Source organism: Trematosphaeria pertusa (assembly GCF_010094035.1).
Source record: "Trematosphaeria pertusa strain CBS 122368 unplaced genomic scaffold BU26scaffold_10, whole genome shotgun sequence".
Taxonomy (NCBI): Eukaryota; Fungi; Ascomycota; class Dothideomycetes; order Pleosporales; family Trematosphaeriaceae; genus Trematosphaeria; species Trematosphaeria pertusa.
This window is the reverse complement of record NW_022987221.1, coordinates 291,137-317,420: the sequence shown is the minus strand read 5'-3', so window position 1 is coordinate 317,420 and position 26,284 is coordinate 291,137. Positions and strand designations below refer to the sequence as shown.

The 26,284-nt window shown below is 53.2% G+C and overlaps 12 protein-coding genes across 12 annotated transcripts; 6 read left to right on the top strand and 6 right to left on the bottom strand.

Moving 5' to 3' along the window:
* Nucleotides 1–613: 613 nt before the first annotated feature.
* Nucleotides 614–1,991, bottom strand: BU26DRAFT_552505 (uncharacterized protein; the record flags this gene model as incomplete). The annotated part of the gene is made up of 2 exons (XM_033832157.1): nt 780–1,991; nt 614–720 (listed from the first exon to the last, which is right to left on the bottom strand). Exons 1-2 carry the CDS (start codon nt 1,912–1,914, stop codon nt 614–616), a joined length of 1,242 nt encoding a protein of 413 aa, XP_033681503.1. The 5' UTR covers nt 1,915–1,991.
* A 618-nt stretch (nt 1,992–2,609) lies between these two features.
* BU26DRAFT_507088 (uncharacterized protein) lies at nt 2,610–3,071 on the bottom strand (the record flags this gene model as incomplete). The annotated part of the gene is made up of 1 exon (XM_033826973.1): nt 2,610–3,071. One exon carries the CDS (start codon nt 3,069–3,071, stop codon nt 2,610–2,612), a length of 462 nt encoding a protein of 153 aa, XP_033681502.1.
* A 1,076-nt stretch (nt 3,072–4,147) lies between these two features.
* BU26DRAFT_566866 (uncharacterized protein) lies at nt 4,148–5,179 on the top strand (the record flags this gene model as incomplete). The annotated part of the gene is made up of 1 exon (XM_033833585.1): nt 4,148–5,179. One exon carries the CDS (start codon nt 4,148–4,150, stop codon nt 5,177–5,179), a length of 1,032 nt encoding a protein of 343 aa, XP_033681501.1.
* A 430-nt stretch (nt 5,180–5,609) lies between these two features.
* BU26DRAFT_47251 (lytic polysaccharide monooxygenase) lies at nt 5,610–6,851 on the bottom strand. The gene is made up of 5 exons (XM_033825432.1): nt 6,784–6,851; nt 6,431–6,600; nt 5,813–6,375; nt 5,707–5,756; nt 5,610–5,653 (listed from the first exon to the last, which is right to left on the bottom strand). The coding sequence occupies exons 2-5, from the start codon at nt 6,580–6,582 to the stop codon at nt 5,615–5,617; spliced, it is 804 nt and encodes a 267-aa protein (XP_033681500.1). The 5' UTR covers nt 6,583–6,600; nt 6,784–6,851; the 3' UTR covers nt 5,610–5,614.
* Nucleotides 6,852–7,469: 618 nt separating this feature from the next.
* Nucleotides 7,470–8,441, top strand: BU26DRAFT_532309 (carbohydrate esterase family 1 protein; the record flags this gene model as incomplete). The annotated part of the gene is made up of 3 exons (XM_033831094.1): nt 7,470–7,579; nt 7,630–7,934; nt 7,984–8,441. The coding sequence occupies 3 exons, from the start codon at nt 7,470–7,472 to the stop codon at nt 8,439–8,441; spliced, it is 873 nt and encodes a 290-aa protein (XP_033681499.1).
* A 149-nt stretch (nt 8,442–8,590) lies between these two features.
* On the bottom strand, nt 8,591–11,114 carry BU26DRAFT_47162 (uncharacterized protein). The gene is made up of 2 exons (XM_033825388.1): nt 10,201–11,114; nt 8,591–10,153 (listed from the first exon to the last, which is right to left on the bottom strand). The coding sequence occupies exons 1-2, from the start codon at nt 10,993–10,995 to the stop codon at nt 8,741–8,743; spliced, it is 2,208 nt and encodes a 735-aa protein (XP_033681498.1). The 5' UTR covers nt 10,996–11,114; the 3' UTR covers nt 8,591–8,740.
* Nucleotides 11,115–11,443: 329 nt separating this feature from the next.
* Nucleotides 11,444–13,512, top strand: BU26DRAFT_606737 (uncharacterized protein). Its single transcript, XM_033835687.1, has one exon. The coding sequence runs from the start codon at nt 11,663–11,665 to the stop codon at nt 13,382–13,384; it is 1,722 nt and encodes a 573-aa protein (XP_033681497.1). The 5' UTR covers nt 11,444–11,662; the 3' UTR covers nt 13,385–13,512.
* Nucleotides 13,426–15,349, bottom strand: BU26DRAFT_47158 (uncharacterized protein). The gene is made up of 2 exons (XM_033825383.1): nt 15,279–15,349; nt 13,426–15,084 (listed from the first exon to the last, which is right to left on the bottom strand). The coding sequence occupies exon 2, from the start codon at nt 15,076–15,078 to the stop codon at nt 13,468–13,470; it is 1,611 nt and encodes a 536-aa protein (XP_033681496.1). The 5' UTR covers nt 15,079–15,084; nt 15,279–15,349; the 3' UTR covers nt 13,426–13,467.
* A 762-nt stretch (nt 15,350–16,111) lies between these two features.
* On the top strand, nt 16,112–17,075 carry BU26DRAFT_47143 (uncharacterized protein). Its single transcript, XM_033825379.1, has one exon. It carries the CDS (start codon nt 16,255–16,257, stop codon nt 17,023–17,025), a length of 771 nt encoding a protein of 256 aa, XP_033681495.1. The 5' UTR covers nt 16,112–16,254; the 3' UTR covers nt 17,026–17,075.
* On the bottom strand, nt 17,076–17,873 carry BU26DRAFT_47144 (uncharacterized protein). Its single transcript, XM_033825380.1, has one exon. The coding sequence runs from the start codon at nt 17,752–17,754 to the stop codon at nt 17,125–17,127; it is 630 nt and encodes a 209-aa protein (XP_033681494.1). The 5' UTR covers nt 17,755–17,873; the 3' UTR covers nt 17,076–17,124.
* A 936-nt stretch (nt 17,874–18,809) lies between these two features.
* On the top strand, nt 18,810–22,839 carry BU26DRAFT_431183 (uncharacterized protein; the record flags this gene model as incomplete). Its single annotated transcript, XM_033823920.1, has 8 exons — nt 18,810–18,905; nt 18,959–18,990; nt 19,046–19,267; nt 19,419–19,845; nt 19,894–20,474; nt 20,572–21,021; nt 21,090–22,462; nt 22,514–22,839. The coding sequence occupies 8 exons, from the start codon at nt 18,810–18,812 to the stop codon at nt 22,837–22,839; spliced, it is 3,507 nt and encodes a 1,168-aa protein (XP_033681493.1).
* A 1,129-nt stretch (nt 22,840–23,968) lies between these two features.
* Nucleotides 23,969–26,142, top strand: BU26DRAFT_532305 (multispanning membrane protein; the record flags this gene model as incomplete). Its single annotated transcript, XM_033831093.1, has 3 exons — nt 23,969–24,041; nt 24,095–25,863; nt 25,918–26,142. 3 exons carry the CDS (start codon nt 23,969–23,971, stop codon nt 26,140–26,142), a joined length of 2,067 nt encoding a protein of 688 aa, XP_033681492.1.
* Nucleotides 26,143–26,284: the final 142 nt, after the last annotated feature.

Sequence of the window (26,284 nt, the reverse complement as noted above, 5' to 3'; positions counted from 1 at the left end):
TTCTGCTGCCGCAGATGGTCTCGGCGGCGCGGCGTGGTTTATCGGGTGCTGAGTATACGATAAGGAACGATTCCGGAAACGCCGGCGCCGTAAAGATGGGCTGTATCCAGCGCATCTACATTCCACTCGAACTCGATAGGCGGAGCAATGCCAAGGAAGAAGATATCATTGAAGATATGGATAAGGGCTTGTGCTGGAGGATGCATGACCAGGGCCAGTTGGAGTACATTTTCGGGGAGCAGTCGTCATAGCTGCACCATTCGTTGAACGCTTCAGACATAACGGACTTGTTGAGGATCGCCTTGTCTTCTTCTTGGAATGCAATCATCCGAGAACCGTTGCGAGGTCCGCCGTCGGAGGGATAGGGCTTGCTTGCATGACGCAAGAGTTCACCTCTTCGAAGGCCATACTGGTTTGAATGGACTTTTGGCTGTCAACGGTTTGACTGAGGGAGATTTTCAAAATCAAGTATTAAATCTACGCCGGGTTCTCATCCGCTGTCTATACGTTACGATAGAGACACGCAACCCTGAGTCCACCGCTAACACATCATAGCTCAAACGCACTGTGTCCCTGCTAACGGTAGGTGAATGTTGAACCAAACTCAGTTTTGTCATCCTACTAGAACTGACACACCTTCTTTCTCTTTGACAGCCCCAATGTAAACGCCCGGTGTATACAGAAGGCCCTTCCCATCGCCGCGATCATACGACACTAAGCCTGGACCCCCATTCTCCACACGACTGCCGTGCTTACCAAGATTTGGATCACTTGCTCACTTCTCACAGGTTCGAACGGGAAGAAGTATCCCTTCGCGCCACTCACCCATCGTTGGCTTCCGGTGAAGCCCATAATCTGGAGCGTAGCATATGCAGCCTCTTCGAGATCCTGATGTCCATGGGACTCGTCCTTCCACACAAGCGTCAACCATTCCTCCACAAATATTCTTGCCTCCTCCTGCGGTGGGGCCGGTTGAACTACAAGCATACTATCAAGCCACAATCCCTCCTCACATAGACGTCCCGGCTGTCCAGTGCCCTTCCCATGCCAGGGCAGAATAGAAGGCAGATCTCCAATCACAGGCCGCCACCTCCTCCCAGGCACCTCTTCCCGCCTCGCAGCCGAATAAATAAACGAAAAGTCCCCTTTCTCTTCACAAACCCTTATAAACGCCTCGCAAGGCTCCACCTTCCCAAGCGCACTCGCCCGCTCTGAGCTAATAGCTCCAATCATCGCATAAAAGTGATCTTCCTTGCGTGCTTGCACCCGCCGATCCATGTTCGACATAACATTCAGCGCGGCGCGCTCCTCGTAGCCAGCCATCCAGAAATCCAGCATAATATCCTCGAAAGCGTTGAGCCGAGGATAGGTGCACAGTTTCTCGGACACAGAGCCCTTGCACTCTTGCAGTGCGGTTGACATACACTCGAAGAATTGCGCCGCGCGGATGATGGCAGAACCTTCGCCTTCGCAGGTCAGTACTAGCACGTTGCTGTTCACAGCCTCTTGGTACGTCCACGCGCGCTCGACCCACTCCTCGCGCTCTAGCACCGCGAGCTCCTCGATCCCGATCCCGCCTCCTCCCTGCATTCTCTCGAGCGCTGGCCGCGCTGCTTCAGACAGAACGACCAGGACCTCTTTGGCGCGCGCGTAGATATACCCCATGCTCTCGAGGGTTTGGGCCCGCTTGGGCTCCGCGAGCGGGACACAAAACGCATCTATCCAGATGTGTTCGCAGGAGGGTCGGTGCCGAATGAAGGTCTGCAGAGCGGGGATGGTGCGGTCTGAGACCGGAAATGAGGAGTTGAAGGGGCTGCTGTCTGGATTGACGGATTGGAGGGACCAGTGTCGCCCGTTCACTTCGAGGGAGTGGGGTGTGCGAGAGTCGGTCGGCACGAGAAGATATAGATGCATGATGTTGATTGCGATGGTTGGATACCTGGGTAGGGTCTGCGTAGCCTGATGCGAGATCGTGTTCTGAGCGGTACGCTGTACGTGTGCGGCGCTATGCCTTTACTGGCTAGTTTGGACACTAGCGCGTTATACTATTTCAGACATCGATTGTCGAAGATCTGTACATGCCTGGCACTATTACTCTTCTTTTATTGTTTTATTGAAGCTCCTCTTATATAACATTACACGAGATCTTGTCCAGTCGCTGCGATCTAGAGGCTTATGCTCTTCCGGCCAGAGAAGAGAAGATGCCGCTCCCATTTCCGGCTTGGGAGTCTTTGACAGGGGAAGTGAGGACGGTTATTGTGAGGAGAATCAAGCGCAAGCTGCAGGTGCATGTTTCGCGGTTGAGAAATAGGGCGAGCATGCCGTCATATCGTCACTGGAAGAGTAGAATGGGTCACGGATTGGGACGAATCTGACTGCACGTTTACTTCGATATTACGCACACGGGAAATCTCACCACAACTGACGTTCGGCGCAGGTGCAATTTTACTATGCTCAAATCTTCTATTTTATACCTCCAAGATCTAGACCTCGTCTCACTTACTTGATCCCTCTAATTCTGCTCTGCTAGATCCATCAAGCAACCAGTGCTTAGTATAGACACCAGCTTAAACCCATCTTTTTCACGTTCAGCGACGCGAACCGCTGTATTACGAGCCACCGCCCTGTCGCTGACGCTCCCACTCATCAGCCAAGCCACTAAAGCTACGAGAACTGCCATCATCGCGAGAGCTACCCTCATAACGCGCCGTCATCTCCGACGAACGACTACCACCATGGTATCCCGAAGCCTGAGAACGCGAGGACGAAGAACCACCACGCAGGCGCTGCATCTCACGGTCCAAATCAGCATCAGACATGTCGCGAAGGTCGCGAGCGAGATTCTCATCGGGTGTCGCGATGCGCACGCGGTAGCCATTCGCCGACGTACCGGCCTGAGAAGTCTGGTGCGAGCCGCCGCCGCGGGAGGCTCCAGAGCGAGAATCCTGGTGCGAGCTGCTGCGGTAGGAAGAGCTGGTCCCTTCAGTGCGGCTGCGGCTGCTGCTATTGCTACGGGAAGCATCGGTCCTGCCATGCGCGCCGAAGAAAGAGTCGAGGTTATCGCGGGCCATTGTGATTTCTTTGATATGAGACTGGGTTTTGGTTTTGGTTCTGGGTGTTTTGCTGGCTTGGTGGATTTGTGTTGTGTTTGGATGATGTGGAGATGGGTGCGAGGTCGAGGCATTCTTATAGTCGGATGTTGGGGTGCGATGCGCGGGTACAATGTACGGTGTACGGTGGGTTGGACAATGCCGAATGGAGCGGTACTTGCCGTTATGCTGGTGAAGAAAGGCTTCCCCATTGTACACAGAGCTTCCTGGAGAGGGACGTTAGTGTTGTGTCGAGAAATATGGTAGTAAGACCTCTCTTTGACGTGAGACCTCTCTTTGACGTGAGACCTCTCTTTGACGTGAGACAAAGAAAGGCCCGGGAAAAAAGGAACTCGACTGAAACCAAGCCTTGCAGAGACATGAAACGTGGATATAGTCTGTTTATACCTTTTGGCTCCGTTTACAATGGCACTCTAGATACTGCGAAGCCGCGGGTAGTCTCGCAACTAGCAACCAAAGGGCTGCATGAGCGTATGGTTCATCGCAAACCGCTTCCGTGTGACTCCGAAGCTCGCAACGTGAACTATAAAAGATTCCTTCGCGGCTGACGCTCAATAACACGGGCGTGGCGGGCAACTGATTGCGTCGATAGAGGCTAGATTAGTAAGCATTTAGGGACGGTGAACATTTAACGTCTTAAAATTGAATATGTGCGTGCTTCATGTTTCTACCGCCAATCCGTGGTTGCATCGTGGAAGGGGAATGTGTGCGCGACCGTGAAGCGTGCGTTTGATCGTTGCTTGCAAGCGCAATGCAATGGCGTCGCACTAAAACCCATTCGCGAACGATCACCACCAAAATCGACAATATCATCCCCCACATAGCACGGTATTCGTTCTCTAAAACAGTACTTCTCGAGCTTCTGAGACGCCATGCTGAGATCCCTCAAAGGTAAGATTAACAAGAGCCGTGGGGAGGGCACACACCCTCCTCTTCCGCGAAGCATCAAAGAATTCGAAGCGCTAGTTCGTGCCCGAGCGATAGATTGCAGCTGCGACATCTGCAAGCCCGAGCGGTACACGTCGATAAACTGCACCATGGGGCGCCACCTAAAGATCTCTCTGCATAAAAACCTCACGGTAAACAGGTATGGCTTCACGGTCTACAAGCCACCGAAACTGTTCTCGCCCGGCGCTCGCCCTTTCAGGTGCGAGATCATGCATCTGACTAGAAATATTATCACGTACTTTGATCGGCCGTGGGAATACCTGAATGACGAGCAGCTCGCTGCTCGTGATTGGTTCCTCGGTTGGTGCAGGGGTCGCCGGGAGGATATGCTGCGGATATCAGAACACAAAGACGGAGAAAAACTGCTCTCTGGAGTGGAAATGCGGCGGCTATGGAAATGCTTCAACGAGCTCTTCTTTGGAGGTGACCTAGCAGATGGTCAGTTCCGTTGGAATCCATCTCTCGTGGATTTGGGGCAAGCTGGCAGTCGAAATGGGAGACCGACGATCGAAGTAAACCCTCAGGAAACCGCTAAGGACTTTGGCGACTACGTTGCACTGGAGTTCATCGGTACCCTAATGCATGAGGCAGTCCATGCCTTTCTGAACTACTACTCGTGTCGGTTTTGCTTTACTTGGAAGTACGATCTGAATGCGAGCGGCCACGGACGCGCGTTCCAGATTCTGGCGGCGAAACTGGAGGAGGTATTTCCCAGGCTGTTGGGTCTTCCATTGAAGCTGCATCGGTTTCTGAGCCTTCTCGCTAACTGGGATGAACTTAAACCTCTGCCCAGCCCTCACGATCTCGCGGTGTTTGGCCTCGAATCCGTCCGGCTCTCTTCAAACCATAATGAAGATGCTCTCCGTCTACTTAATTTGACAAGTCGTCAAATCGGGTGCCTCCCGGAGAAATATCTTGAAGATACTTTAGGTCAGGACATTGAGACTCTTGTGAGGGATGGTTTGGAGCACATGCCCATGCCGGAACAAATATACGAACGGAGAGAGGATAGTGTAATATGGGAGATATGCGGGGCCAATAAGGAGCTAGCTACAGGAGAGAAAGAGTCGTGCGAGGGAAGGTCGTCGCTTGAGTCTACCCTATCCGACCTTAAGACTTAGTCGGATACGAATGGTCTTTGCATTAAGCGTGAACTCGACTCTAGATGTGTGTGTATTCTGCAATGGTGTAAATGAAAACATTGCGTCTGCCATCAGGCTCTCGTCTCCTCGTTTGAGTCGCTGACATCATTGCTCGTCAGCACTTTCCTTGCGATTGCTGCACGCGAGACGTCTCAATGCGCCCTTCTCTAATACGTGGCGGCAGTTGGATCCGAGTATGAAGATTTTGACACGATCATATCTCAAAGAGTGCAAGGACCGTGAGGCTTGTTAGGGGAGCAGATTGCTGGTATATGAGTGTTTGGCGCTGTGGACGCATGAGTATGCGAAGGCGGAATCGAAGCACTTGTTTACGCATGAGGGACATGAAAACGCATTGGCTATCGGGGGAAAGTGGGAGATGATATTGAGGTGATGGAGGGAGTGCAATTCGCGCTACCCCGTCCACACGGGCGGTCCCGGGATATTATAAACCTGCACTCTGTCATCAGCGCTCTGCCTTATGTCTCCACTGCCTTTCAACTCACCGTGCTATTCGAAATCCCCGGCGCATAAACATCAATATTGATCTCAGGCACTGCAGAACAAAATCAGTATGTCTTCCCCTCCTATCACCCCTGCGATCACACTTACTATCCATATTCCAAACCCCTGGAATCCTCACCAGATACTCTTGTCCCGGCTCTCCAACCCCCTCCCCACTAACCTCCACATGCGCACACTCCGGATAAAACTGCGGCTTATTCGCACTATGCAAGCTAATAATCTCATGCCTGACTAGGTACTTCCCCGGCTTCAAGTTCCGCGGCACCGTCTCGCTCCAAAGACTCGGATTCCCATCCCAATTACTAAACGTCTTCTGGAACCAGTCGCCCGTCTCAATAGTACCGCTTTGCAGCCCGCGCTGGCCGATTTTGAACCAGGAGGCGGTGGATGAGTCAAAGGCACCGCAGTCGTCATTGGTGCAGTGGGCCATCCACGCAATCATAGGGCCAACCGTATGCACCCAGGCCATGTAGACGGCCGTGATGTTTTGGCCGGCCCGGATGGGTATGTACGTGCGTGCGGGGTTTCCGGGGTCGTTGCAAGAGAGGGAGATGTTATTCGTTTCGACGATCGGGTTATTGGTTATCCATTTGCGCTGTACCATCCACGGCGCTTCGTCTTGAAAAGTTTGGTCGTCGAAAGGGGAGTAGCTGCAGATATCGTTAGACCTTTACGGGTGAGGGAAACGATGATGGAAGGATGTACCCAGGATACCACGTTGCGCATCCGTCCGGGCTCTCGCCCATCGCAGGACCTGGAGGACACGAAGCATCGCCGACCGTATAGTTCAGCGCGCCTCCATGAGCGGAAGCCCGATGGACGAGAAACCCTAAGATGGAGGTGAGAATGCGCCACATTATTGTAGGTGCGTCGTCCTACGCAGAACAACCGTCAGTGCCAACGAGAGAACAAGAAGAACGCAAGGCAGAAGCCAAGTGCGAAGAAGGTCCTCCATGCGTAAAGTAGTTGCGAGCTAAGGGCGCTCAAGCTCTTCTAGGCTAAGGCGGACTTGCGTAGCCTGCGTGGAAGCTAGTTCTTTCTTAGGAAAAGAGACCCACCTTTTTCAAGTAGTGTAATTAGAAGAAAAGATGGCCAGAAAGGACAAGACTGCTCTGAGGGTCCCCCGCCACAGCTCTGGGCACTCAATCGCCTCCGCAGGCCAAGCACTCCACTCATTATATGAGTGCCACCTTTGGCGCGAATATTCTCGAATGAAAGTACTGGCTCTTGACCCGGGAGTTAATTGCTGTCTATCCAGGGACGGTCTCCACTTCATTTCAATACCGAGCGCGTGACGCCCAGGGTCACCGTAGACAGCACCCCATCGCCCAAAGAAAAGCATGCTCAATATAAAACATCGACGAGCCAATGGAAAGTCAGTGTTCGGTGGCGGGTTCGGTACTGATGCATATCTGGGCGATCGACGTGGGGAGACTAGGGTAGCTTTGATATCCGGCTGATATGGGGAAAATGCTTGGTAGAAAGCTTGAGTGCTCACCCCTGCGCCTTTAGCCTAAGAGCCCATCTTCACTGTAAGAAAGTAATTGCTCATCACTCCATATCTGGAGTCCAGCTTTTTGAAGAGCTTTGTGGAACAGATGATGTGGTGAAATTCCACGAATGAAAAGAGTCCCGCACGTAGGTCGGATATAGGGCGGAGAATAAATATGAGAGTCCAATGTTCCATCCGATGGGAGAAGAAGAGACAACTGTGGTTGTCGAAGGCTTTTAATACCCCGCAAAGATGCACATTCCGACTCTTGTTACCGCCTTGACGTTCGGCCCGGCTGTATTAGCAGCGCAGCTTAAGCAGATCTCGAACTACAACAATAATGCGCAAGCGAAGCCGGGAATGTACGTACCCCGTCCACCACCATCCCTCCACACAACTGACAACATACTAGGTGGGTGTATGTGCCCGATTCGGTCAAAAGCGACGCTCTAGTAGTTGCCATCCACTCCTGCCAATCGTCCGCGCAGTCGTACTTCCAGAACTCTAAGATTCCATGGCACCAAGGTTCTGACCGGAAGGGTTACGTGACTGTATGGCCGAGCTCCACGTCACAGTGCTGGGACGTTTCGAGCAAGGCGTCACTCACACATAATGGAGGAGGGGATAGTAATGCGATTGCGAACATGATAAAGTATGCGATTACGACGTACAATATCGACCCGAAGAAGGTGTATATTACGGGAGGATCCTCTGGAGGTGAGTTAATACGTACTTCTGAGAGTTTGCTGTTACTCACGAGAAATAGCCATGATGTCAAACGTCTTGGCCGCAACATATCCCGATTTGATCACCGCCGTTTCCCTTTACTCAGGCGTGCCTGCTGGCTGCTTCGTCTCGTCATCGGGCCAGTCTGCGGCCTGGAACAACACTTGTTCAGGCGGACAAAGCATCTCGACCGCGCAGCATTGGGGCGACGTCGTGCGAGGGATGTACCCAAGCTACAATGGTACCCGCCCTCGGATGCAGATCTGGCACGGTTCGGTAGACGGCACCCTTTCTCCCAACAACTACAACGAGACTATCAAGCAGTGGACCAACGTCTTCGGCGTCAGTATGACTCCTACTTCTACTAAGCCGGACACTCCTGAGCGTAACTACCGTATGGATGACTTCGGGCCGAATGTAGAGGGTATTTGGGCGGTGGGCGTTGGGCACTCGGTACCCTCGCATTTGGATGCTTCAGAGGCGTGGTTCGGCCTGTAAACTTGGTTAACGTCCATCCGAAGAGCTGATTCAAGGGAACCGAAGCTATTTGTATGTACGGCGGGCATCGCAGAAGCTAGGTACTTAAACGCGCCTGTAGAAATAGTTAAAAGAGGGATACTTTCAAAGAAAGACAGATGTATGCCGGTGTGCATACCATGGCATATGTGAAAGCCCTTGCCAAGAGCCTTCAACGTATGAGGGCCTAAGGCAGGCGGCGATGCTGACGATTTCCCCTTAACGGATGATTACTCACCTAAACCGCCGTGTTCGCTGTTGAAAGAAATTCCCGCACTTATTCATTCGATCGTGATGTGGCGGCGAGGGAGTGCAAGGCCCTGCATCTCCCCATGCATGACACCGTACACAAAGGCCTCTCCGAGGAGTCGATAATTACCATTCTCTTGTGGGCGGAGCACGAATGGAACTCCAGCGCCGTGAAGAATCCACACCTCGTCACCCTCTCTGAGAGATCGGGCCCCCGTACCAAGATACCCTCCTCGCGTCTTGAAGAGTCGCCGTCTCTTTCCCCCACTCTGGTCAAACTCGTGCTGTAGCTGAGCCAGGCCGATTGCGGAGTATGTTCCGTTGAACATGCTTTCGACCATGGTGGTCAAGCGTTCTCTGTAGTTCTCCAGGCAATATGGCGATTCCGGAGGTTCCAGCTGCAAGAGTGTGCGCCATTCTGGGTAGATAGATTCAGACAGCGGTGAGTGATGTGGTTGGAACTCGTCCGTGCTAGACCAAGGTGTAAGGCGATACCGGATTTGAAGGTTTAGGATATAGTCGATGAATAGGGAGCCCGTATGTAATGGAGCCGGGTATTGCTTATTGTAGATGTCCGTGGTCAGTGTTCTCCAGAGAACTTCAACCCGGCCAGGATTCTTTCTACTATTACTTGGGTTCGGATACGGCAGCTCTAGGGACAGGGCAAGCTTGACTATGCTCGCCCAAGATGCCGAAGGGTCCTCTGACTCGCCGACCAGGACCGAGGTGTGATCAATGACGTCCAGGCGGTAGCCTTGTACATCGAGCTCGCCATTGCCAAGGCCAAAAACATTCGGCTCCCAAACAAGATTCCCAGAAGCCTTCCAGAAGCTCGGGCCACGGTAACGTAGCGGGTAAGGGTCAAGGTCTATACTGTAATCAGGCACCCACGACGGCAGATTCGGAACCCTCCTACTAGACGGGTCTTCGACGTGCGAAAGCAGAGACAGGTTTCTGTAAGACGTCAAGAGGACGCGTGCAGCGTCAGTGTACACTTCTTGGACGCTCAGGTTATAGTTTGGTGTTAGGGCATTTGGCTGACTCCGAAACGGCGCCATTCGGCGATCTGCGAGACCGAGGAAGGCATATATCTTATCGCGTGGATCGCTTGATTTGGAGAAGCGATGTGTGTCCAGCAGCATCCGGAGCGGCGGCATCTGATTGCGTTCCTGGGTACCGGACTGGTCGATTGTAGAGATTTTCAACCGTGTCGCATCGAGGTATAGTGGTCCTACGCCGACATGCAGCTTTGAACGCAAGAGACGCTTGTAGATGCCGGGGTTCCTTCGGAGTGCTTTGATATGCTTCAGCTTCTCTGTGTGAAGGTGATGGTAAAATTTGGTGCTTTTTATGAAGGAAAGTGTCTTAGAAAGCTTTTCCCACTCAACGGCTCGAGATCCACAAACGATAAAGGCGGATTTGGATAGCGCAATCTCTTGCACCACCTAGACATGATTAGTTTAGAGACCCAAACAGACAGTGGATGACTTGCCCATGCCCTTTTGAACCACGGCCGATTGATGAGAGCGATGAATCCGAGCCAATTGTGGTAGGTTAGGTTAAGACGATCGTAGTGCGGCGCTCGAGCCGGCTCGTAGAAGGAGGTGTACGGGATCAAAGGCCACTCTTCCTCAGCAATTTCAGAGATCCTTTCGACTGTGGTGAGAGCATCGGCTGTGTATTCATCCTCTTTACCTAACCAAACTACCACGCTCCGGGCTCTCTTGAAAATCTCAGCCATTCTCGCAACTTGGTCATTTCTTTCGAGAATATTCTCCTGGTTTACACAGAGAGCATCGACCCAGTAATACCGTGGGGGTATGACTGACTTCCGCGGGGCCACGGGGTTTGCGAGCATCTGGAGTGCATCCTTAAGGTTGGCTGTCACCTGCATGACTCGGCCATTGCAAATGATGGAGTGTCGCCGCGTTCTTCCGTTGTACTCGGGTTCTTGCTGGAAATGCTGCAATCCAATGTCGTCCGAATTACTGAAAGACGGAAGCGTGGATGAGGCCTGAAGCCGACGAGTCCTCGACGACGCTGACGTCGCCCTCGAGATGGGCAACGCCGGACTCCCCCATGTGTAGCTCAAGGCTTGAAAAGACGGCGCGGTGTCTAGCTCAAATGGCTTTAGAAAGCATTGCACGATCCTCTTGTCCGCAGAAGGGATAATCTCCAGAAGTCGAATGCAGGCAGGCGAAGGTAACGGGTCGTACTTGTAATTGCCGAGCAGGAAATGCAGGTTCTGTGTAACGCGAACATCGCTGAGAAGGGTGCGCAACCTCATCGGGCTAATTGATCCTCCTCCCTAATATCTAGAGAATTCAAAGGATGCGGCGCATGCGATGAGAGCGAACATGGCGATCGGAGCTGCATCAAGCGCAGAGGCGATTGCTGACTGAAATTGAAGGCGGTCGAGCGACCTCGGGAAGATGCCGAGGTCGTGCAGGGGTTCTCCAGGGCTTGCGCAAAAGGCCGTGCAGGAGGCTCAGTGACTGCGCCATCTGCCCAGCTGCTTGAAACTTTCAAAGGCATCGCGCGGACAACTGACTCTGAGAAGTAAGAGAGGAAGAGCAAAGGGCTGAGCGGACGGCCGGGAGCGCAGAGTCTGCTCGCCGTAACGTGAGTTGGTTGGATGAGAGTGGCAGCAACGACGCTAGACCCACCTGGGTATACTCGTCTACATATCCCATTTTTCACTCGTGTGAGCGTCTCAACCTTCGCACACATGAAGAGACGTGTGACGCTAAAGCGGCGCAGATGTCAGCCTAACGCTGTTCAACATTCATAATCTCGTCGACAGGATACCTCATCTTTTCATTTTTGCTTAAATTATTAGCCTACCACTGCTTTCTCCAACACAATCATTCTCGTTCATTTCTCGGCCAACACTAGCCTGTGCTCCGATCTGCCTGCAAATCGCTTGTTGCGCTGTTATATCAAGCACGAAACCCATGGAGACTCCACAAATCTTCACAACTGCGCTGTTCTTCGAAGGCCAAGATGAAAAGCTATGGCCGCGGCGACTGCTCCACGTACCCAGCATGACTTCTGTCGAACGCGAGGGCGAGCACACGTACCTGGGCGTCCAAAAGCCCGACTATAATATTCTGTCATACACGTGGGGCCGTTACAAAATAAGTGACGGTCCCACTCTCCAAGTCAAGAACATCGGTTGGGACATCCAGCCCATCGACCCATTACGCTTCACTGTCGAGGATCTGGAGACGACTTTACGGGTAGTCAGTCATGGTAAACCCTTCATTTGGATCGACATCGCCTGCATTGACCAAGAGAATTACGAAGTCAAGATGGATGAGATTGGTCGGCAAGCGGGAATCTTCTACAACGCTAAAGATGCCTTCATCTGGCTGCATGGCTCATCAACTCAGCAACTACAGCGCAAGTTCGATCATTTCTTCCAGTTGGTGGCGCGCTTGGATGGCGAAGCTGTTGAGGAGATTGCCTTCGATGAAAACACCACAATAACCAACAACTGGGAGCCCGACGATGCGGCTTCTGAAATTTTCATAGGGGAAAACACATTTCTACCTCATTGCATCAGAGACTTGGACTGGATCAACGATATGCAAAGGTGTTTGTCGGGCATCATTGGAGACGTATGGTTCTCGTCTCTTTGGACCTTACAGGAAGCCTCTCTCCGTCCGGACGCTTGGTTCATCTCCAAGGAAGGGTCCGTGATCCCAAGGAAGGGGTATGCTGAGGTCGCACTCATGAACCTCGTTCATGGCATGGGAGAGATTGAGCGACATTTGTCAAAGGCTCTGTACATGAACCGGCCAGAAGAGGACCACGCTCTCGACGTAGTACTGCCGTCGCTCAAGGTTCTGGAGTCGATTGTCCAGCGTGTGGGTTTAGGAGGTTGGGAGAACCCCAGCACTCTTTATGGTTCTGCGCGATTCAGAGAATGCATTGATCCACTCGATCGCATTTATGGAATCATGCAGATCTTTGGCTTTCGTCTCGGAGCAGCCTGCGATCCTTCGCGCGAATACACTCTCGACAATTTGGAGCACCAGTTTGCGACGCGTATCAATGCAGGCTCTCCCATCATGGGCCAGCTGTTTGTTCATACCGAGCCCGTCGACCTTGGCAAATGCTGGCGTATTAGTCAAAATTCACACATACGAACTGCTCTCCGCTTGATGAGCACGATGACCTTGAATCTTGCTCAGATACGATTGGACGACTCCGAGCAACCAGTATTCGCAGGACCTGCATGTGACTTCCGTCAAATTGCTCAGCAGTGGACCATGGCTGAGGAGAAGAATGAAGGATGGCCGTTCTGGGGTGTGGACGGGGCCGTGCACTTTATTGCTCTCGACGAAAATGAGTATTGGTACTCTAGGATCCCGGAGGACTTGCGCCATATAGAGACTGAGAACTTCGCATTGAACCAATCCTTATCGAACCTTCTTTTGGAGATATCTGAAGATGAGCTGCAAATTTTGCTCCTAGGTCAACTCCTTGATCCAGAGGATGAGGAGGAGGCATTTCCTCCAACAATGCCTGGCTGTGTTGGAATTCTTGTACGTCGGGTGGTTTTTCGAGAAAGGGTGGCATGGCAAAGGCTAGGGTTATGCGTTTGGGCCATGGATGCTTCAAGGGAAGACACAGAGGGTCTTTGGAGAACAGTAGAATATGCTTTAGCCTGATTAACAAGTGAACTGGGTAATGAGGTCAAACAGACACGCGTGGATAAAATTTCACGTTCATAGCCACCATGATAATTGGAGAGCTAGTAGATAATGCCGCATTGATGTTCCCACTTGGGATCTTGAACTCCATTAGGTCTGCCCAGTGCCCATTGACAAATTCCTAACCGCTGGTAACCTGGCCCGGCGCCATCAATGCGCAGTAGTACAAGTCCTATGGCTGCCATGAATGAATTTTCAACAGGTTGCTCTCCAAGCTTCAAAATGATAATGGAATCATCCCCAAATACCTTTAACAAGGCGCTACCAAGAGGCAGAAACCGATCGCGGGCTTCCATGGACATATCAAAAGGAACATCGTGGATTCGAGGTAAATTTGGATAGTCGTCGCATACATAATCGTCGAGGCGGATTTGGCACCAGTAAAATCTGTCGTTCTCGCCTGGTGATGGTGCCATCCTAGCGTGCCATATTCCTAACAGGCTGTGAAGCTGACATGTGGGACCGTTATAAGCGGATCCAATGCTCGAAGATGCTGAAATGGTACAGGAATCTTGGCCACTGCTCTTGAAAGTTCCAAGTTCGTCTGTTACCCTGCATCTCTGCGTAATTTTCCAAGTGCAACCGGGCGCTGGCTTGGCCGTATGAATGAACATCTGTCCAAGCCGAGGTGACCTGTTGTTTAAGGTGGCCGCAAACTCCTGTTCAAGCCCCTCAAAAGTGTATTCCGTGTTTGCTTTAGCCCCGACACGAACGCCGTAGATGGCCATTATGCCATAAATTCTATCCAGGGGACGGGTTGTTTCGCGACGCCGCGCTGCACCATATTGTATGTTCGGGTTTCTAGCGAATGGTGCGTGGTCATAGCCGGCAAGGCGAATTTGGTTCAGAACCGTATCGGCCATTGGTCCAACTTCAGGTGTGCCATACATGAGTATCCAACCGCTAGCGGAAGTCAAATGCCAAAATGCATTGAGGAGGAAGCCGTAGTATACATTGAGACTAGGCTCGTGGAGAAGCGGGATCGGGTACCCTTCTCGTGATAGTATCAATGCATCTGATCGAAGTGTGCCTTCCTGTAGAGTCCATAGCGACGAAAACCATGGGTCTTTGAGGAGGATCGAAAGATATTCATTCAGGTCGCTCAATGCCTTCAGCACACTTTTACCCAGAGCTTGTTCGTCTTGACTTTGTAAATGAGTCTCGCAGAGGAAAATGTCATTGAGAATGCCTCGCAAAGATTCAGTCGTAATTCTCGATAGCCAAACGTATACGCGATGCGCGTTTGCAAATATGGCCACTTGATTTCTGACTTCATCCATCTTGATGGCTTCGTCTTCCTGGTCAATGCATGCAATATCCACCCAGGCAAAATCCACATCTTCCCCGATTCTTTTGATGACTCGCTCCAAGCTTGCAGCGCTGAAATGTGTGGCAGACACCACCGGAATGCTCCATGTCGTCCCGGAAATGCCGATACGAGTTTCATTCGTTCCTGGGTACCGGCCCCAAGTGTATGTAAGAATCCCATACCGAGGCTCTTTAGCATCCCCGTAGACGTTGTCTTCTTGACGCTCCAAAGAGGTCATGGTCGGTACGTGCAACAAGCGGCGAGGCCAGGATCCAGGCACATCCCTCCAGCGGAACGAGCGCGTGGTGTTTTGAAGATCGGACGCATCGCTGTCATAGGCCATGCTACACTGTATGAACGGTGATCATATAAGCTTCCATAGAGAACGCCTCTCCAAATAATTAGGGAAAGAGTATTTTGTTTACCTTCCGATCCTCCCGCCGTGCGACTGCCAGGTCGATTGGGACCCACCCAGTGTTGCTTTCCGCTCTCGCAAAGATGAGTAGGTCCTCTTAGGACGAAGAAATCTCAGGGCGAGCTTACCTTGGCGGGGTTTGCTTCAGGGACCAAAGCATGGCCTGCCACCCTCTATATTCGACTTCAATGGCTAGCAGGCTTTGTCATGTTTGTCTAGAGATTATTTCTGCCTGAGCGAGCAGGTCCTCCGTTTTGGGGGGCGAAATTGGCGGGGTTCGCTTCCAAGCTTCCCTCCCCCACCCCACCACACCCACGTGCCCCTCTGTCGCCTGTTTCAACGCTCAAGTATTTTTTAACACCCTACTACGTCGCGCGTCATCTGTTCGTACGCCAGGATGTCCTGAAATAGAGTCTCTACATCAGATGGATCCCACGCAATTACACCAGAATCGAACGTCCTGATCCCAGATTCACCGAGGACGACGCTCCCGAACTTCTCCAAAAGCTCCGGGATATCGACTTGTTGCTGCGCTCTACTCCTCGAGAGTTTCACCACGACCTGGACTTCGAACCTTCTTAAGGAAGCAGACATTCACGCTCCTTGACGGTCGGGGCCTGGGCAAACTGTTCACCCTTGTCGCCAATTTAATAGTAGAAAAATATTAATAAAAGGCGTTATAAACGTCATAAAATAGAAGCTTATATATAAGTGTGTTGCTTTAGAACGTTCTCCATAACCTCTTTGTCCCTGCCTCTTGCGGTGGGGAATTCTCCGAATCTAAGGGCTCGCCGTACAAGTAGGTAAGATTGGCTCGTCCATTGTACGCACCCGCGAAGGCCTCTAGGGTAGCTGTTGCGCACGTCGTTCTATTCGGAGAATTCCACACCGTGAGAGCCTGCCACAAACGGAAGCTTTGACGCGTGAAGTGCGGATGACTAAGTCCACGAGTGGGGTGACGCCGAAACAACAGCACCGGCGTCCTTGAATTCTCACAGAATTTGCTCCTGCAACGGTTGCAGTCATATTAGTGGGGAGTATGGCTTTTGACATATATATACCTGAGCCCTTCAAGTAATATCCTTTCGCAATGCACAAGACGCCATGGACTTCCCACAACGCCTCGACCCGCTCGACTTTGACGTAGCTCCTCCCGATGAAGAGCTCCCCGACTACGAGCCTGCGACGGCCCCTGAATATAACCTCGAAGACTACGCGACGCCCCTCCATACGTACCACCTCCGACAGATCGACCGCAAGGTACAGGTGCTCGTGCCCTATGGACCGTCCTCCTCGTCGTCGTACAAGATCGTCACTCGCGGGGTGCGACTCTTCACCAAGAAGCCGGAAATGGAGATGTTTCGAACTACCCACGGACAGATGAGCGAGGAGAGTATATGTGGAATATGGTTCGACGCGGACGGTCCCCTCCCGTGGCGGCCGCGAGCCCACTTCTGCCACACGGATGCCGGCGGGCTGAGCACGCATAGCATGGAGTCGAGAAACTTTGCAGACTGGACAGTCGACATAGGAGGGGTTACATACGCATGGACCCTCGAAGGGCGACCAATGTCACTGGTCCTAACCGAGAAGTCAACTAGCATTGTCATTGCACGCTTCACCTACTCGGCTCGTGGGACCCTGGCCACGCGAGGAGCCGAAGTGGGAGACCTGACTATATACCGCGATGGGCTGTCGATAGACCGAGCTGGTGTCGAGAAGATCATATGCGGGCTACTAGTCGCCATCAGTCATTTCAAGAAGATGGGGAGACACTATTGGAATGAAGTCGACGCCCCGATGCGCGCAACGTCGTCGCCCAGGGAACATTTTCCTTCACCCCGAACGTCGATTGCCGCATATTCAACGCTTTGAGTCATGGCGTCACTTGGAGCAAGTGGAAGATTGGAATCGGGCTGATGCATGCGGATGTCTGGACACGTCTAATAACATTACCGACCAATTGGAGGAGTTTCATCTATGGGAGCTTTTGGGTTGGCCAGGAACGAATCTCATGAGCGAGGGGGCGAGCATTGGGCCTGGTTGTGGAGTAAGAAACAGTAATCTGCTTATTAGCACAGAGCTTTCATGGTAATCGTAGTTTACAGTCCTCCATCCTGCGGGATGGAAGCACAGAGTCATATGGATGTCCGTCAAGGTTGTGCATCCGATCACCGCTAGATGACTTCTTCGTGGCCACATTGAGCCTTTGTTGGGTCCGAGTTTCCATGCCCGCCTGCGGACTGACTTACTTCTGGAACCAGCACACAATCCGCGCCCAGAAATCTCGACGCGTCTCGGTCCGTGTAAGACCATGGTTAGACAGGTTCGAGCCGAGTCCGCGACTGGACTCTGGTGGAATGGCGGCGTCAGTGGATAGGGCACCGGCCAACTAGCATCGACAGCGGAGCGGTCTGTCCAAAGCAGCGCTGGGCCCCGTACGGCGGGACTGTCACACGTCACGCACAGGAAGAAAGTCTCACGTAGGTATTTACTCAGTGCTGCTACGCTATGTGCAGACGGTCCGCGATGGATGTCGTCCCGCGGTGCGAAATGAGATGAAATTGGTCGCACGGCGCACAAGCGATTGGCGGCATGGTTCATAAGCCTTTCCAAGCGAGCCGACCGCGTTCTCGACCGCCCCTAGGTGCCTCTGCGCCGATCTGTTCTCCATTCAAAACGCGGATCAAAGAAACAGATCCCCAGGAACGTCCGCCCGCCAAGCCGTGCTGCTGGATCTGGGGCCGGGCGCGATGGATGCAGCGGACTCGGGCAGACTGGCAGATTCATGGTCGCTGGAGCAGCGCAGCGGGCCAGATTGCGCTGCGAGACATGGCATTCTGCGGAATCGCATCCCCGGGGCCCCTTGCCTGCGCGTGCGCTGAGTTAGCGGTCCAGTGGCGGCGAGACGGGCGAGCCGTGCCCATGTCAGCCCGGCCGCGTCGCCTCTGCGCGAGCGAAACGAGCGAAACACCTGCCCGCTAGCCAGAGATGAATTGCACGCCCCGTTTCTGCCGGGAGCATCTGTGGCGCCTTTCCTTCGGCAACCAGGGCGGCGGGCAGCGGAGCGGAAGCGCTCGGTTTCTCTCCCCAAGACGACGTCTCTTTTGTCCTGTCGTGCCTCGCTCTGCTGCCTCTCCACCCACCGCTCCACCGCACCACCGCGCCCCAAGAGCGCCCAGCTCGTCCCCTCTTTTGCGCGCTGCTGCACATGGCCTGCCGAGCACCGCTGCCGCCACTTTAATTCCGCGAATAGGGCCCGTGTTCCGCCTCCGGCCTAGCAGCGCTCGTCGTGCGCCGCTGCCCAGCTGTGCATTCACGGCTGCTCGAGGACACCTTCCGGCTGCTCCTCCTCCCACCGCGCCTTGGATCAGCACGTTAAGATCTCTCGCCAATCGCCCGCGTCCACAATTGGCAGGCGGCGCCGGTACCTCCTGCGAGGAATGGGAAGTTGGCGACCGCGTGCGCTCACCAACCCACCGCCTCCGCCGTCGCCGTCGCCCGTCGCCGTCGTGCCCCCAGGGCCTCGTATCCTCGCACCACCCTTCGCACGCGGTCGACCGAAACCAGTCCCGCCCGCATCCATCCTGCGCATACTTCGCCGCTCCCTATACCGGCCGTCTTCTACGTAGCCCCCGCGGCTGCTGAAGGCCTGAGTGATGGTCAGGATGCGGATCCCCATCCGCGAGCAATTGGGATGTCTCGTGCTCCTGGCTTCTCTGATCGGGCTGGCTGTCATAGCAATTGCAACATGGGTACCTATTGCTCTCCGCTCCCGGGTTGCGTGTAGCCTCTAATTCTGGCGTAGATCACGAACCACAACTTCGTGCTCGGCATACGGTGCGCATATCCGAGTCTTCCTTCGCAAGGACACACATTCTGACAGCTCGCGTAGGTCTACCCGCCTCACCCTGACCGCGTCTCTGAAGGCGGCGCAACTGGGCTCCAATCTGCTGGTTATGAGAACCAGCGTCCGGCAGACGGCCTCGCGCCTTGCCGTCCAGAGCGCTCTGCAACGCTACTATCGAGACAACAACAATTCGGATGCAAATTGGTCGCGCACTGCGGATGACTTCGACGCCGTTTTCTCTGGTGATCAAGCGAGTCGCTTACCTATGTACGTAGCCCGCAGTACACGCCGGCATGTCTTAGCTTCAGCTCTGAAAATGTCCTCCTGGAGGCCTTCGGCAGATAGAGACATGCTACGTGTTGACTGTTCTCACTCTGATTTCAAAACAACTGCTAACGTGAATCGCACGTGTTCGTAGTCAGGCTAGAGTGTACCCATACAACACTTCGGACTTCGCTCTCTTCAGCCGGACGAAAGATACCCTCCAGGGAATGGAGCTGCCTTATCTCACGCCCGATGGCAAGAACGCTACCTTTGGAAACCTGCAATATGGCTATCCCGAGGAGCTGTATCCGAAGTTTACGCCCGTCCCATTTCCCATCAACGCTACCTACAACCAGACTTTCGCTGCCTATAATGGGAGACCGATTGATCGTGACAGCTTTATCCTCTCGGGCCCGTACCGAGTCAATAGCACATTGAGTCTAGTCTCCATCACGATGCCCATCATAAACAATACTTCGAGCATCGACACGCTCGGTTGGCTGACCACCGTGCTTGACGCCGGTCTTCTCAAAAACGTCGTAGACGCTATGGAAGGACTGGATGACACGGGCCTTACAATGGTAAGTCCGCAAAACACTCTGAAGGTCTTCAAGCTGAGTATTCCCCAGGTATTTGGACCAGACAATTCTACGAATAAATTTCCCGCCGGAGTCTTGTACAGTTCACCGCACCCCGATGCTCCGGAAGACGAGTCGGTTCGTTTCGTGCTTCCCCCGACAAACAGGTCGGTTGCTGTCAGACACGGGGCCTACGACACGTCGATAGATCCACTACCTTTCGACTGGAAGGAGTTTCCCGCAATCCGGAAAGGATATACGGAGCCGACCGAAGCGACTAATAACGCTGGGAGCCTCATTTCCACCGAGAACGAGGCGGGGAGCAACGTTGCTGTTGGCTATGCCCTGGTCAGCAGCGACCTGGTTGACTGGATGGTTATTGTCGAACAAACGCATGGTGAGGTTTGGGCACCAATAAATCGCTTGCGGACTGTCATCGTAGCCTGCGTGTTTGGAACCATGGGCGCCATGTTGATCCTCGCCTTCCCCGTGGCACATTATTCTAGCCGACCTATTCGCCGTCTTCGCGACGCCACCAAACGGACTGTTTCGCCCCAACCTTTTGACGACGATAGCCTCGGCTCGCAAGTAGATGGCGATGATGAGCGGGACGTGCTTGCCCGCAAAGAAGGGTACGTATTTCTGATAATGTGGTTGAAGGCCTCTAGGATAGGTGTTCCGGCACCGCCTTTTGTCTTATATTTTAGGGCATGTGCTAATTCATCGCAGGTGGTTTGGGCGGGTAATACACTACCGACGGAATCAAAAAGCAAGCAGAGCGGAAAGGAGAGACGCAGAGAGGAGACGCCAGTTCCGCATTCCATCAAAAGTCAAAGACCGGAAACATTTCATCCACGACGAGCTCACTGACCTAACTAAGACGTTCAATGAGATGACAGATGAGCTCATGATGCAATACGAGAAGCTAGAAGAGAGAGTCCAGCAGAGGACTGCCGAGCTAGAGCAAAGCAAGAAGGCAGCTGAGGCGGCAAACGAAAGCAAAACGCTGTTTATCGCCAATATCTCGCACGAGCTCAAGACTCCACTCAACGGAATTCTAGGCATGTGCGCTGTCTGCATGTCGGAGGACGACCCTGTCAAGCTGAGGCGATCTCTTGGCATCATTTACAAGAGCGGCGATCTCCTCCTCAATCTTTTGACAGATCTGCTAACATTCAGGTAAGCTCTCGGCCCAATATATCGTCGTGAAGTGCTTCTAGACAACGTCTCCGCTAACTGACTAACAGCAAAAATCAAGTTGGACAGCATCTGAGCCTAGACGAGAAAGAATTCAGGCTAAGAGACATCAGCTCCCAAGTCTTGGCTATCTTCGACAAGCAAGCGAAGGAGACGGGCATCAATCTATGCATGAAATTTGAAGGTCCTTACGAGGCAAACTTGGACGACAACGGACGACAAAACGACCTTGGCGATCTTGGACCCTTTGGACTTGGTCGTGTCAAGGACATGATCTTGTACGGCGACCAGCACAGAATTCTCCAGGTGGTGATCAATCTTGTTTCCAACAGCCTCAAATTTACGCCTCACGGAGGATCCGTTACGATTACGATCCGATGCATTGGGGAAGCCTCGGTGACAGACAGCAGGAAGGCGTCATTGCAGTCGAGGAACAGCTCAATGCGGGGCTCGAAGAACCGAGTTCGTGCAACCAGTTCGGAGGTCGGGTCAGTTTCCATTACCAGTCCCGATCAATACGGAACGGCCAACGTTATCAATGCTCTGGATAAGCCAACCGCCTATTCTCATATGATGATACAGGAGCGGGCGGCAACACCACCACCCGGGCGGTGGTTATCTTTCGAGTTTGAGGTCGAGGATTCCGGTCCTGGTATCCCAGAAAGCCTCCAAGGCAAGATCTTTGAGCCCTTTGTCCAGGGCGACCTTGGTCTGAGCAAGAAGTACGGAGGAACTGGTCTGGGGTTGAGCATCTGTTCGCAGCTGGCTGGACTGATGAAGGGTACGATTCAGCTGAAGAGCGAGCTTGGCCATGGCAGCGTATTTACCATGTCCATACCTCTGAAGCACCTCACTAGCCGCGCAGACAGTACAGCCAGTTCAAGCAACGTCAATCTTGCAGATCCGAACGCACGTCAGAGCATGGACGATCCGCGAAAAACCGACGACGCGCTTTCCGGCCGTTCTGTACCCTCAGCGTCGAGCAGTCCCATACCAGCTGCGGGACCCTCGAGCGGGCCTCCGCCATTCGAGACCGACTCGAAGCCACGCCTAGTGGGTCTGAGCCAGCCCTTCTTTGCCTCCAATGTTCCACTAGAATCACCAAACTCTCAGACAGCGGCGATGCAGCGAGTAGAAGCCGAAGCAACGAAGCGAGGCGATAAGGTAAAGGTCCTTGTCGCGGAGGACAACAAGACAAACCAGGAAGTTGTTCTGCGCATGCTGAAGCTCGAAGATGTGTACGATGTCACGGTGGCTAAAGACGGACAGGAGGCATTGGACAAGGTCAAAGAGAGTATGGAGCGCCAGACGCCGTACAACTTGATCTTCATGGATGTGCAGATGCCGAACCTAGATGGACTTCAGTCTACCCGATTGATCCGCCAGTCGGGTTTCTCAGCGCCCATCGTGGCTCTCACAGCTTGTAAGTATTACCGGAAAGTCCACGGAGCTTTTACTGACTGTGGATACCTAGATGCGGAAGAGCAGAATGTTAGGGAATGTCTTGATTCCGGTATGGATTTCTTCCTGTCGAAGCCCATTCGACGCCCTGCACTCAAGCATGTCCTCAAGACCTATTGTCCGCCTATACCCGAAGAAGAACCAGAAGCCACGACTCCGCCGGCTACTGAGCCGTCGTCATCTAAACCTCCGAACGGGCGTGCTGCACAGCCATTTCAATCTAGGCCTATGGCAAACCCGAACACTGCCAACGCACCTGTCACTATTGTAGCCACGACGACGGACACATCGGAATCACCCGCTATCTCCCCACTTTCCCAACCGCCTCAGGGGCCATGACAAGTGACGATGTGACCGCACCTTCTTTCGATTGGACTACCATCTACTCGTTCTAATATTTCGACGCATCATACCTTCCGGCTGCCACAGGCCATCGTTACGACCTTGTAATGCCAACGGACCACGTTTAGTATTCACTCTATCTAATCCTTTCCTTCTGTTCTTGTTCAACAGTCCTGTAACACAGCATGGCGCGGGGATTTCGCTTTGGCTGGGCGTCTACAAAAAACGATTGAGCGGCATCAGGGGAGGCGTTTTGGTTACTTTACCTGGGAAACGAATGCTGTTTGGAAGAGGATGGAGTTCTTGTATCTTATCGGCCAGGTTGCATGTTTGGGTTTCTTAGCTTGAAGCGGAGGATGAGATGGGCGGCCTGGCACGCTCGGCTGAGAAGCAAGAGTAATTTTGCTGAGGCTGTCGCCAACAGCTCAAGCAACCCGTTGAAATGCTGTCCCCGCGGAAAAGTGGCGCGCATGAGGCGTATGCAGAACAGCTTGAAGGCTGCCTTGCGTCCCGTGATGATCCCTGTCATGTGTGACTGTAGCGCCTGTTGCGCTCGTATTCGGCTCCTTGTTGCCTTTTTGCTTATCGGTAGCACAATCTCATGAAACCATTTCGAACCGAACATCGTGAGCTCCTCCTCCGCACATTCAGATGTTGTCCGCGAGAGACGGGCGGAAGCGTCGTCATCGCGCCGATTTAGCGGTGCTGCATGCGGGCCCGCTCGCTCTCCGATTGGCCGGCTCCCCTGCGATAACGATTGTCGACTGCGTCGCTCCCCCTAGCGTGTCCCTTCGTTCGAGGCACTCCGGCATGATAACGGGCCCGTCTCCTGTCGCTCGACGAAAGTCAGGGCTTCGATGTAGTCGCGGTTGACAGCAAAAAGCCACTGCGACGGCTACCCATCATTCTTTCCCACCACGCTATTCAGGCAGATTCCCGATTGCGATTCACAGGCCGCCCTTGCCGAACCTCGAGTTCCAGGTGTCGTCACCGGGCTTCGGCCGCCTTTCACGCGCTACACTTCTCGACGAGCGATATTATCAACCCTTAATCTTCACGCATACTGCCTTGCTGAACTGGCTCTCTGCTCACTAGGTCAAGCTCCGCACTTGCGACTTCTGCCACAATGCACGCCGATGTGCGGAGAGGTACCGCCCTTTGTGCTCTTTTGGCACTCACACAGGCATTTTACATACCAGGTATGCTACGCCTGTTGTTGCACGAATAATCAACTTGCTAATCCCCGCTCCAGGCTTCACCTTCAAAAGCTACCGAGATGGCGAAACGATACCACTCTTCGTGAACAAAGTCTACTCCGACAAGTCCGAGCTCCAATATGCCTACACCGAACTTCCCTTCGTATGTCCGCCGACTCATCGCATAAAGACAGGCCGATTCACAAGCGGCGCAAGCATATCACTGAATCTAGGCGAGGTCCTCCGCGGTGACCGGATCACAGTCTCGGACTATGAGTTGATAATGGGGAATGATGAAGAGGCGCGGTACCTCTGCGCTCAGACGGTAGATCAGGATGGCTTGAAGCGGACGAGGGAGTTGATACGGGATGGATATGTGGCGGAGTGGATCGTGGACAATTTGCCCGGGGCGACGAGCTTCCAGACGACGGATAAGAGTCGGAAGTACTATGCCGCAGGCTTCAAGATTGGCGAGGAGGTGGTGTCGAAGCAGGGTGGGCTGCCGCAGTACTTGATCTATAACCATGTCACGCTGGTTATTCGGTACCATCGCGCGCCGGGAAAGGATGGAGATAGAGGGAAGAAGGTCATAGTCGGATTTGAGGTGTTTCCGAAGAGCATTGCGGCGAACAACCGCACTGAGGATGGGCTACCGAAGGATCTGCAAAACGTGCGAGATCCGATGATGCTCATTCCGACGTCCAACAGCACGGGGGAAATCGACGAGAGCGAGGCAGCGACATTGACGATCCCGTTTACGTATTCGGTGTACTTCCGAGAGGACGAACAGCTCCAATGGCAGAACCGCTGGGACAGGTACTTTGTCGCTCAGGAAGACAGTTCAAACGTGCATTGGTTGGCCATCGTCAATTCATTGGTCATTGCTGGTTTGCTTACAGCTGTTGTGGCCGTTATCTTAGCGCGCACTGTGCGTGGGGATATCAAAGGTTATCAAGAGGATGGAGGAAAGCCGAAGTTGAAACGAGCAAGAGGACCAATGTCACCGACCAATGGCATGGAGAAGGGCGGCTTGTTGGATCAGCTTGGAGACCTGGAAGGAGAAGCCGACGTCTCAGATGATGAAGAACCGGAAGACATCACAGGCTGGAAGCTGGTTCATGGCGACGTCTTCCGAGCGCCACCACATGGCGGTCTTCTCGCACCCCTCATCGGCTCCGGCACCCAACTTCTCTTCATGGCCATCGGTATCCTGCTCCTAAGCGCTTTTGGTATCCTTAACCCCAGCTTCCGCGGCGGCTACGTCAGTGTCGGTACGGGGCTATGGGTCTTCGCCGGTCTGTTCTCTGGCTACTTCTCTTCACGAGTATACAAAACGTTCGGAGGACAGTTGTGGCAGAAGAACGTTTTCGTCACTGCTTCCCTTGTTCCAGGCCTGCTGTTCTCTACAATCTTCGTCCTCAACCTATTTGTCTGGATCCAAGCCTCCAGCACCGCTATCCCCTTCGGCACGCTCGTCGGTCTCGTCGCACTATGGCTCTTCATCCAGCTCCCGCTCGTCTACGTCGGCGGCTGGTACGGATACACCCAAGTCGGGTCCTGGACGCATCCCATCAAGGCGAATGCTATCCCACGACAGATCCCAGCACAGCCATGGTTCACGAAGGACGTCCAAGCTATTCTCCTTGCTGGCTTTGTTCCTTTTGCAGTTGTATTTATCGAGCTGATGTTTGTCTTCAAAAGTTTGTGGGTGGACAAGAGTGGATACTACTACGTCTTCGGCTTCATGGCCGTCGTGAGCGTCATTCTGCTCGTCACAGTGATCGAGGTCACGGTCATGGCTACGTATATTCAGCTCTGCTCTGAGGTTTGTCTTCCCTACGCCTCTCGAGCCAACAAATCTGCTAACTCATGTCCGCAGAACTACCACTGGTGGTGGCAATCTTTCCTCATTGGTGGCTCCTCCGCGCTCTGGATCTACGCTTACCTCGCGTGGTACTTTTTCGCGCGCCTGCACATCACGGGCTTTGTCTCGAGTTTGCTTTTCTTCGCGTATGGTGGGCTCGCGTGTGCGGTTTATGGGCTGTTGACCGGGACGGTGGGGTTTTTGAGCGCCTATGCGTTTGTGCGGAGGATTTATAGGTAAGTAGATCACTCTAACCTGTCTCGCTTCCTTTGGTCTCCTTCAACAGATATCTAGCACAGATAGCTAACCTTTTTTTTTTTTTACAGCGCGATCAAAGTCGATTAATAGGAGAAGGAAGCTTTTGCCGCTGCGGGTATTTGAG